The sequence below is a fragment of the Aulonocara stuartgranti genome, assembly GCF_965226115.1.
Source record: "Aulonocara stuartgranti genome assembly, chromosome: 11".
NCBI lineage: Eukaryota > Metazoa > Chordata > Actinopteri > Cichliformes > Cichlidae > Aulonocara > Aulonocara stuartgranti.
This window is the reverse complement of record NC_138947.1, coordinates 10130723-10142275: the sequence shown is the minus strand read 5'-3', so window position 1 is coordinate 10142275 and position 11553 is coordinate 10130723. Positions and strand designations below refer to the sequence as shown.

The following is an 11553-nucleotide window of genomic DNA, read 5'->3' as shown; positions in this document are numbered from 1 at the left end:
TACGTGCCTAGAGGTAAAGGCTCTTTACTTACTGTGCCAACTATACACTCACTGTCCGTTTATTAGGTGCACCTGTTAGTGCAGATGACCTGCTGAAGTGACTTGATTTAAGTGACTTTGAGCGTGGCATGGCTGTTGGTACCAGATCAGAAACTGCTGAACTACTATGACTTCCAATGAATTTCCTATTTTGCATGACCATTTCTGGGGTTTACAGGGAATGATCTGAAAAAGGCAAAGACGATAGAAGATTGGAAAAATGTTGCTTGGTCTGATGAATGCCACTTCTTTTGTGAAATTCACATGGTAGAGTCCCTTGGATGTTTATTTTGCATGAAAGCATGCATCTATTCTCCCTTCCAATGGTCATGGCAGGTGGTGGTGTAATGATGTCGGTACACTTTGGGCATGTTAGCATTGTTTCTGACCATGTCCATCCCTTTATAACCACAGTGTACCTAACATCCGATGGCTACTTCCAGCAGAATAATGTCCCATGCTACAAAGCTTAAATGAACTCAAACTGGTTTCTTGAACATAACAGTGAGTACACTGTACTCAAACGGCCTTCACAGTCACCAGATCTCAACGCAGTAGAGCATCTTCAGGAACATCAGTTCGTACAGAGCTTGGGAAGAAGGCATTGTCCTTTTCTGCCCTGTCTTCATGCAGTACATTGCAGAAGCTCTCTCAGTTGATTTCACTTGCAGACTTTAAAAGACATACAAATGTTTTTATGAAATCATCTCTGGGAACTTGTTCATGTTTTAATATGACTGTATGTTATACATATTTAGCCATTTTATTGCTTTTTTATTGTTGTAATTTTAATATGTTTGTCTGGAGCAGGTCTCTTGGAAGTGAGACACTCAGTCTCAAAGGCTAAATTTAAAAAAAATCTTTTGGGGTGTTTGGCATAAAAGGAGATTCTCATCACTGATGTACAGCTGGTAAATCTGCAGCAACTCAGTGATGCTATTATCAATTTTGACCAAAAGATTTTGGTCAAATTTTTGAAGGCAAAATAAATTCCAACCCAGTGTTTTCAATATGTGCCTAACACAGTGACTGTTGAGTGCAAATAAGAAACAGATAGTAAATAGTTTGTCGTAACAACTGTGGTACCAATCTTAAATAATACTTCTGTATATCATTTTCTGTTTCAAGTGATTATTTTGCATGTGCATTAATCAGCACCACTGCACCCAGGATACCAGCAGTTCTTATCTATAGGTCAGGGATTTTCACTTGGCTTAGGTGAAGCAGTTGGGTCTCTGCCAGCTTCCTGTCCTGTGGTTTCCTTTGCATCGCCCCATGTACCACAGCTGTAATGCTACACCAGTCAGTCTACACTAAAATAACCTTGTAGTGGAAAAAAAGAGTGTCATTTTTCCATAGGTATCATTTTAATACCTACGTGAGCTGAACATAGACCAAGCTTGCTATAAGTTACACTGCATGAATAAGTTAATAAAATGCATGGGATACAGCTCATAAGTTAATTTGACCTTACTTCACAAATGGTAAACTTCACTTGAGGGATTCTTCTGTGACCACAGCTCATCTTTTCATTACAGAGCCAGTAAAATCAGGTCAGCCCTTGAATTTCAGTGACATTTAGTGCCACACTGGGACATTTGTTTGACAAATGTGATTGCCCCGGTCAGGGCACTGCACATGATGGCATAAATACACCAAGGTAAGGTTTTACTCTGGCATCTCGGTAGACAAATTGCCCTGATGTGATTTAGAAGAGGAATACAGCATGCTAATACAGTTATATGGTCTCATCCTGCTTCAAACATCTTGGTTGCAACAGTGGCCAGCTGGTCTGTCCCCAACCTGTATCGCTGTGCCTCATCTCCAGGCACAGATTCAGCTCTGAAAGGCTTCATTAAGATGGAATAAAAAACCGAAAAACCCATTGCCACGTCTGAGAAACAGCAAGAGTTCACTGTGTGGTCTGCTTTGCATTTAGACTAACGCAGCACTCAGCAAACGGCTGACTGCTGCGATACTTTGATGTCCCCCTTACTTTTTTGTCTGAGTGTTGTATCCTAAGAGAACATCAATAGCCTCTCCATCAATGCCAGTTAGGTTTGGGTTTTTTGTGTGTGTGCTTTTTTTCCAATAACAGCAGACATGACAAACCGCTAACCAAGGTTTAAGTTTAAATAAAGAGAGTGACTTAAATATCACTTTTATTTGATCATTTTTTAAATAGTTCACAACTACTGTAAAAATCATATCAGAGTATTAAAACAAAATGAACTACCCCAGTCACAATGCTTGCTATGCTTCATAAAGCCTTACAGCACGTCACCACATGCACGTTTCAGCATTGCTGTACATAGGCAGTCTAAGATAGAACACAGCAGCACAGGCCACAGACACGACACTCAACATAGTTTCCAGAACGGTACTCGAGCTTTGTGCATGGCACAGTTCATAACTTTAAGGTTTGTCATTCATACAGTGCTTTGCTTCTCTCTGAACAGAGCAAGACTGACAGTTCTTAAGACACCTGCTATGCTGATGAATGCAATGATGATTTACAAAACGGTATTTGACAAAGGTGAAGCATTAGCAGAGTTTCACAAGCATGCGGACACAATATATTAACAGTCTTCATCTTTTGATTGCTTTTGTAGGCTTTATAGACCTGACTACATCTAGGTATGTCTGAGAAAAGGTCTCCCTTGGCACCGCGACTCAAAGAGTAGTTTATGGAAAATGTCAGCTTATATCAGCACAGTCATTTTCAGCATTTGTGCCCAACACACAGCGGACTACACCTACACTGTTAAGTTTACTGTTGCTGTATATACTGTAAGACAGAAAGACTGGATAAAGAGGTATCAGAGTATTTACAGTAATGATCAGAAAACTGACTGCGATATGAGTTCCTCTCCCTCCCCCCTTTAGCAGCTACAGACTAGTCCAGCCCTTCCCGTGCACCGAGAAAATTAAGGACATAACAGTTTCAAGCCTTCGTGTACAGTATATTCCATTTCTCACTGCAGCACAGGAGGGGAAACTGAATCCTGCAGTACTGCGCATTGTTGATGCGTTAAAGCTTTTGCTTGAGTTGCCTCAGTGTACAGTGACTGCTGCGTAATTTATAAAGAGCAGTAGAGGATACCTGTAAAAGGTGCTTTGTTTGTTGAGCTACATTACCTGTTAGCTAGTTCCTGAGAAGATTTGGGGATTTATTGAAACCTTGTCCAGACTAAATGTCCCTGTCAGTACGGTACCACCACAAGCTAACAAAGCTGGGTCAACTTCTAGGCTTCAAGCCTCCTGGAGTAACAGTCTCACTCAAAGATTACAAGTGCATAACTCGCTATATATACAGTATGTAGTGCACTATAACCACCTCTATCTCCATCCCTACCTTTGTATCTCGACGTGGTAGTGAGAGGACACAGTACGAAAGTTGTTTTGACAGTAATAAGTAAACTGATAGGTTACATGCTTTGATAGTGACAGCTGCTGTCGTGGTTTTAGTAATCCCAGATACATGCAAATGCTGTGCACTGTCATTCACACTGCAGTAGAATACCTCGGGCCATCGCTCTGGATGTCCTACTGCTTGTTATTCTCAACAGTAACTGGGTCAAGATTAATATGCCTCTGTTCCAGCTACTGCTTCTCTGCAACATCGTCCACTGGTACGCGATTGAGGCTCTCAACTGTTGCGTTGAAAGGCTGGTTCGGGTCCAGTTGGGCATGTTGAGGAAGCCAGTCCAAATCCTTCTCGTTAAGACAGCGTGCAGTCTTCCTTTGCATTTCCAGTGTGCGGATTTTCACCTTCAAAGACTCAAGCTATAACCTCCGGGATATGTGGCATCTCAGCAGCAACACAGATGAGTTTTATGTATGTTTGTATATTTCTAGGTTTTGTTCTTTCTTTCATAACAGAATCACTGGCAGCCTCCGTGTTTTTGCTTGGAGCATTGTTGTCTTTTCTTTTTTTTTTTCTTTTTTTTTACATGTTAAGTCCCAAGCAAATAACACACAGAGGAGCCACAGCACTGTCCAGACAACTCCTCAAGTAAAGTACTTGCAGTTTGTTGAGTCAATAGTACAGTATCTTGTGCACTTGAGGTGACCATATGACCTACAAATCATAAGAAAAACGTTTTCAGGGTCAAGTTCATAACCTACATCTTTTCATGCAGTACAAGGTTGTGTACCCAAATGCTGTATGCTTACCCTGGAAGATATGAATTACATGTCTGGTATCCAAAGTCTTTTCCATCACACTCCTCAGCCCCTTCATAGCGGTATCCGTCTCCACAGTAGGCATGTTTACACTCTATGGTAACATGAGACAGCAGGGGCACAGGGGGGTCATGTTATATGTGCACAGCAAAGTACAGCTAATGAACTATAAAAGGACCGGTAACATAGATGCATGACTTACTGACGCAGCCATCGGTGACAACTCTGTTTTTGTCATCACACTCCTCCCCGGTGGAGATCTGCACTATGCCGTCCCCACAGTAACCTTCATCATCGGGGGCATTTTCCATGGACTGGTAGGGCGTGATCTGGAATGGAAAGGTCTTTTGCAGAATTTAAAAAATGTGAACATAAAAGGAAAAGGCTGTTTGAAAGTCAATATCTATTGTTTTTTTTAAGGACACATTGCATTGTTGCTACATGTATTTATACCTGGATTGGCAGCCAGCCATCAATGTCTTTGAAATAGAGAGATCTCTGGTCTTTACGGAATGCAAGAGCGTTATCTGTGCGGAGGCGCTCCAGTTCCTCCTCATTGCTCACCACAAATATCTAAATAAAAGGCAAAATAATAGGGTTCCGTGCATTTTAGCACTTTATGAAATAACATTGAAGACCATCATTTGTCATCCCAGCTGGTAACATTTGTCTGCAAGCATTATCTATCTCTCCTGTAAGTGTACTTTAACCTTCCTTTTATCTTTCAAGCTTATTTATTTCCAGTTGTGGTCTAAAGTTTAATAGATTTATCACAGGCATGATGCTTTTAATGATATCTTTGAAGTGTTCTTTTTCTGGATTGGAATGATTGTACAAAATCTTTTTTTTTTTTTTTTTTTTGTATTTTGTATTTTCTCTAATCCACTCACAGCCAAAAGTATAAATAAAGGTCAAATATATACTTCTAACTTGATCCCTAACTTCTCGCTAGTTATCATGATTGACCTCAAAAAGGAGTTTCTCTTCACTGTCTTTGTTTTATAGCAGTCATTGGATTGACCAATACTTGGAACAATAGGAAAATCCAAGGAATTCTGTGAAGGTCTTAGAAGGAGACTTTTAGATTTATACAAGTTAGGAGGGTCTCTTGAAGCCATTTTTAAACCACTGCAGATTTTAAGATTATCAGTTCAAACAACTTATTTGGATGTGTCACTGCTTTGTCCAAGAAAAACCAAATGTCATCTGCAAAAACGTTTTATGGTCAGATCAGATAAAGATTGAGCTATTTGGCAAGAATACCAAGACATATGTTTAGAGTAAAGGTGAGGCTTTCAAAACTAAAAATACTGTACAGGCTGTCAAGCATGGTGGTGGTAGCATCATTCTGCAGGGCTGTTTTACTGCCAGTGGTACCAGTAAATTGCACAAAGTGGATGAATTTTTTTTTTTTTTTAGCTCAAATCAAGAGCTGAAACAGCCTTCCTAAAGCCATTAAAGGTCTATGTTGTACAATCACTCCACCCTGGAAAAAGAGGACGGCACTGCCGTCATTTAATGCACTTCCAGAAAGCATTCGTTTGCAAAAGGTTATTAAAAAGCTACAATTACCATGGCATCGATGCCTATGATGAGCTGATGTAAACTTCTGACCACAACTGTATTACCCTTTGAAACTCTTTACATTTTAATTTGGTGGATTTTTCACTGATTTCACAGATGATTCTATATTTGACTGCAAACCATTCATCTCTCACCACTGGCACTTTGAGATAATTTCCTGTAGAGGCATAATTTTCAAATGGAGGACTACTCAAAGAGCTGCAGCTACACTTTCCAGGAGGCCCTGGTGGACCGCGCGCACCCTTTGCTCCAACCATGTAGACTCCTGCATATACAGGAAGAGGGGGAGAAAAAAAGGAAGGATAAACAAACAGTGGGTCTATATTTAGTCCAAAGTGACAGAATATAGCAGCATTAATGAGTTGTGTACAGCCTACACAAGCTGATATAAATACCACATGTCAGTCTAGCGTCTTTGATTTATCAATCAAGAAGCAAACACAATCAGGATAATTCATACAGGAACTTGATCAAGATAACAAATGTCATCTTGATGATGTGCTGACATAATATTTGTAAAACTGTAGGCTTGCCATCTGTCAATCCATTTTAGCCACATGATGTCATGCTGAGAGAATCCTGTTTCAGCTCGGGGGGATTCGATTTCTCCGGTGCTAAATAAGACTACTGGTGTTACCTCGTACACAGTTTCAAAGTGGGCTTCCTTTACTCACCGGGCTGCGAGCTTTCCCTTCTCACTTTCAGCACAAGTTTTCACGCGCTCACAACGGAAAAAAACACACGACCATCCACAAACTAAATCTCTCCAGCAAACACTTAATTATGACCACAGTTTTCAAGAGTTTTAAATCTACTTTGGGATTTCACCTGTTGCAGGTGGACCAGGAGGGCCGGGGTGGCCTGGAGGTCCCTGCGGGCCTGCTGGCCCTATAGGACCAACGCTTCCTGTGTCTCCTTTCAGTCCCTTAAATTCAAAACAGTGCAGGGTCATTTCCTTACACCACATGTCAAAAAGTACAACTGTCTTGCTATCACTACTGTAAAACAGTGCAACCCACAAACTCCTCACCTGCTTGCCTCTCTTCCCCGGTCGGCCAGTGGGTCCTCTGTTTCCTGAGGTTCCAGGTTCTCCTTTTGGACCCATTTCACCCTCAATAACAGAAAAAAAAAATATCTATATCAGAAAAATTCTGAATTCAAATACATGAATTTAATTGGTTAGCTGGTTAACACTGTAAGGCAGAACCCTTACTGGCGTGAATGAGGATTACTCACTTTTTGTCCAAGCATTCCTGGGAAACCCATTGCACCCTGCGAGTGAGGAAGAGTACGTAACATGAATTCAGAATTCTTACAAAGTGTATGTACAATTTTCCTGATACACTCTCCCCACCTTGTCTCCTTTCATCCCATTCTCGCCACGGTCACCTCGGGAACCCTGACAGAGCAGATTACATTCATTTAGTTTACTGTCAAAGTAGTTAATCAATAAATCCTACGGTATTTACAGCTGAATGGTGCCACTTACCTTTTCCCCTTTATACCCAGGTAAGCCCTAGGATTAAAGATTTATAACAAGCATGAAACACGATGAAACAAAACTCACTAAAGATCACTAAACAGCATATGTAAAATTTTACCCTCGGCCCAATTGGTCCTCTGGATCCAGGCAAACCCATCAGCCCCGGGTCACCTTTCTCCCCCTGACACAAAGGTAAACATGAATAACCTGAATGAGCTTTTGTCTTTAAAATAAGAAATGTCATATGCGGACATTGAACGTTAAAGGTTCTTTTATTACGTTTACAGTAAAGCGTTCACCAAAGGAAAGGCTGTTTGCATGTTACATAACTGGTAATCCAGGGTTTTAGTTTATTTGACTGCAAATCAGACTTGTGTAATAAACCATTCTGGTTCTTATTGGTCTCATATATTGACATATTTTATAAGATCTACATTATGACTTACTCACTTTGGCCCCACTTGGTCCTGACCATCCTGTTGGTCCTCTTTTCCCAGGAAGTCCAGGAGGGCCTGTCCGACCCTGACAGGAGACATAACTGTTTTTTAAGTTAATGAAATCAGAGCCTTTTATGCCTGTTTGAACATACATACATATATATATATATATATATATCTGAATGAATTATTTGCTGCATTAGCTGACGGCCAGCTCACTACAGCATTTTTCAGACGCTGCTGCACATGTAGGGGGAGAATGGCTTTAACGAGCCCTGTCACTTTGCTCTCTTTAATTAAATGATGGGCTGTATATAGAACAGGAGTCTGTGCTTGTGGGAAATAAAATGATTAATAACCTGGCTGAAACACTAAGCTAAATTGCTCTGCGGTGCTGCAAAGCTGCTCAGTCAGGCCGCTTGCAAAGTGAAGCTCCCCCATTGGACAGCTTTGATTCATTTAGGAGGACGCTACTCTTCTACCTGTGCTCATCACATAGTGTGTCCCGAGCTTTCAATAAAGCTTTATGTTAGGAGAAGGAGGACCGTCGGACAGGCTAGCCTGATGCGGAATGTTGATAGGGAAGCAATATGCTCCGCTTCGGTGAGAGAAACAGACTGAGAGCATGTAAAGTCCCTCAGCCACAAAAACAGCCTGTCTCAGCAGCCCTGCACCCATTTGCCTCCTGTCAGTGTGTCTGTTCTGCCTCCTGTCAAGGTTGTATATCCTCACAATTTCGGGATGTACACAAGCAGGCACTGGCAGCACTGTGACTTACAGCGAGCGAGCAGGTGGAGGCATTGTATCTCATTTTTTGAGTAAATCCACTTAGCAAAGAACATGGAGTGATTAATGGAGACTCTCACCTTTTGACCAGGTCTTCCTATTTCTCCCTGACAACAGGATGTGGAGGAGGGGACAAGGACAGCAGTCATTTAATGCACTTCCAGAAAGCATTTGTGTGCAAAAGGTCAGTTGCACTTTAGCTTATTAGAATAATAAGCAGACAGTCTAGTTTTATCTAATTTCGATAAGTACACTCCTTACCTTTTCTCCTTTAGGCCCTGCTATCCCAGGTAATCCAGGGGGACCCTAATGAACATAAAAAGAAAACATTAGATTTGTGCTATATGCTCCTAAATCACAGAGATAGCAATCTAAATTCATTTTATTGTCCACAGCATCCCACCACAGATCTGTTCTGTTTCTGGAAGCCGCAGTTTCAATTAGCTAAAGGCTGAGTGGCCACTATTGATTTAAAAGCTGCCTTCTGGGCTTCCTTTGATAAAGAGAAATGCTGCTGCGGTTGGACCTCTGATGAGCAACCGCAGCAAAAGCTTTAACAATCAGTTGGTAAATCTGCTTTCACTTATGAAATGCTGGAACACAGTGGAGAACAGTGGAGCAGGTTGGGTTATGAGGGCCTTTTGAACCGAAAGGTCTTTGCATCTTTCAATCACTAGAGAACACAAACACCTGGACACAAGCATGTTTTGGTGAGCCCTGGAATTTACGCGACCCAGTGCTCGTTTCCAAGCAGACAGCTCTTCAGACAGTTTCTGAGAATGATGTGTGGGACACTGGCAGCCGGTGGAAAAAGGCTATTTGTGTCTCAGCTAAAAGTGGAGCGTTAATGGGTTGCTGTGTTGCATGGGCCAGAGAAATCCCCATCTCCTGCTATACAGGAACTATCAAGTTGGAGAAGACATGCGGTTAATATGTAGTTGGGGTACTAATTTTTAACACCTTAAAACTACGTAGACTCCAACATGAAACAGAGACTGACGCTTTAGTTATAGTGGTGATGAATCCTGTTACATTATGAGAGATTTATTGGAAGAGTCCAATAACAGTGGCACGGTTCCAGATACAAAAGGATAGCCATGATGTTTTAGGAATAGCCTGGTTTCCCACCTGAGGTCCTGGGGGGCCAGGAGGCCCCGGAGGGCCTGCTGGGCAAGAAGAAACTTTATTGTTATTGTCCACATCAGACTCGCGACCACCACGGGAATTTCCATCACTCTGTAAAATATAAATAAAGATGCAATTCGATGACTTCTTCGGTCTTGACAACATTTTCAAGAGCAGGTTTGATGCTATTCATACAGTTGTTGACATTAAATTCGAGAGACTCTTGACCAGGGGTCAAAAGGCTGTAAGAAATGTGGTGTTTTTGGATATAAATCAAGGACATGTCAATAGTTAGAGATTCACAATAGAAAGTCACATGACTTTGACTCACATGAGGGTAGAGGCGCCAAAGTGAAGGGGGTGGAGGAAACAGCGGTGGTGGAGGCGGACTCACTAAACAGCATGGGTTGAACCTCTTCTGCTGATCCGGTGATCTGAGAGCTGCGCAAGGTGGGCATGCAGTCACAAATTAAACAGGGTATCAAAGGTATATGAAGCCAGGAAGGTTTTTTTGTGTGTTGTTTTAACTTCTGCACCCGCGATAATGAATGCGAGATGAGAAAAACTTCATTTACGACAAATTAAGGCGGGACAGATCAAAAATTTGACAAACTGAAGCAATTACAGCATGCTGGAGCAGCACAAGCAACAGAGAAACAGGTGCAAACTATCAAATCATGACACCCATCCAGCAGAATTCCTAGCACTGGACGGATATGAAGCCCATGTGCCTCTCACTGAAGAGCCGGAGCTGTTCTCGCTATTTATAGAGGCCTTTCCAACCTACCTCATGGACAACAAGAAAATAAAAACAAGGGTATTATCATGAGTGCCACGTGAATCTCAAATTGAGACTTTCAGAATCCGTGCTTTTGCAGCTCAAATCCACCAGCTCCTGTGCACGCACAGTACAGTATACAGTGTTCAAGCTCAGGATTAAAACGCTCTTACCTGCTGGGAATGAATCAAAGTTGTCCAGAAAAGAAGGCTGAGCCAGGCCATAACAAAACCACAATGGCAGATACAGTCCAAGTGTTAGAAGAGTCATGCTGCTCCGGATAGTTGCCTGACTTTATTTCTGATCCACAGCAGCTCTCACGCTGTCTTTTTCCACTCCCTCTCTTCTCACTGTCCTCTCTCTCTGCCCCCTCCCTCTGCGTTCACTCTGCTGTGTCTCCTTTACGCCCTCAGAAGAGGGTACGCTGACCAATACCCATTAAATCTTTCCTCTGCATCAGTGTGCACTAAAATTACAGGAGACAGCCTGCCAGCTGCTCCTGGTGCCAATATTAGATCTCTACTACTGCAGTGGGGGGCTTTTGTTATTGTCTCTCTTCAGGGAAAGTTGTGAGACTCCCTGTGTGCTTTTCTGCAAGACATGCTGAGAGCATTCTGAATGAAGATGTCAATATGTTACAACTTTCTTAGATGTATCAGTCTACAGTCTAATTATGTTTAGATGAATGTGTTTTTTTGTGATGAAGTACACTGTGCATCAAGTTATTTAGTGCGCACTATACTGCTGTGGCAAGTCTTTTACACAATGTCAAGTGTCTGCATTTCCAAAGGACCTAGAAAAACAGACTCCATTACTTCTCAGCAGCACTTTAACCTCCTAGGACCTGGCGTCCACATGTGTGGACATCACATTTTGGGTTATTTAGACTAAAATACTCAATTTTGCTCTACATGGGCCTGATATCCACTTACAAGGACATTATACTGCTACTGTTCTATCAAAATTTTAAACGAATATCCTCATATGTGGCTCTGATTTTTCTTAAAAACAAAAATAAGGTAAAAACAAAAATCTGGTAATTCTTTGTTTTTACATTCATCGGGCCCCAATATGCCCAAATATCAAAGAGAAATTAAAAATGCATGCTGGGGAAGAGTTCAGGTCCTAGGAGGTTA

At 41.7% G+C, this 11553-nt stretch overlaps 1 protein-coding gene across 1 annotated transcript; it reads right to left on the bottom strand.

The window, feature by feature from the left end:
• Nucleotides 1-2219: 2219 nt before the first annotated feature.
• Nucleotides 2220-10770, bottom strand: colq (collagen-like tail subunit (single strand of homotrimer) of asymmetric acetylcholinesterase). The gene is made up of 17 exons (XM_082553080.1): nt 10591-10770; nt 9971-10080; nt 9643-9750; nt 8776-8820; nt 8595-8621; nt 7742-7813; nt 7410-7472; nt 7298-7324; nt 7163-7207; nt 7045-7080; nt 6839-6919; nt 6637-6733; nt 5943-6073; nt 4678-4797; nt 4427-4568; nt 4216-4318; nt 2220-4120 (listed from the first exon to the last, which is right to left on the bottom strand). The coding sequence occupies exons 1-17, from the start codon at nt 10685-10687 to the stop codon at nt 4051-4053; spliced, it is 1374 nt and encodes a 457-aa protein (XP_082409206.1). The 5' UTR covers nt 10688-10770; the 3' UTR covers nt 2220-4050.
• Between the last annotated feature and the right edge of the window lie 783 nt (nt 10771-11553).

What these genes read in the sequence shown, in the direction of transcription:
- colq (XM_082553080.1), bottom strand. Translation starts at nt 10,687, where the DNA reads ATGACTCTTCTAACACTTGGACTGTATCTGCCATTGTGGTTTTGTTAT. An exon ending in TAGGAAGACCTGGTCAAAAG is followed by an intron (nt 7,814 to 8,594) that starts GTGAGAGTCTCC and finishes GTCTCCTGTCAG; the next exon opens with GGTCGGACAGGCCCTCCTGG. An exon ending in CAGGACCAAGTGGGGCCAAA is followed by an intron (nt 7,473 to 7,741) that starts GTGAGTAAGTCA and finishes CCTTTGTGTCAG; the next exon opens with GGGGAGAAAGGTGACCCGGG.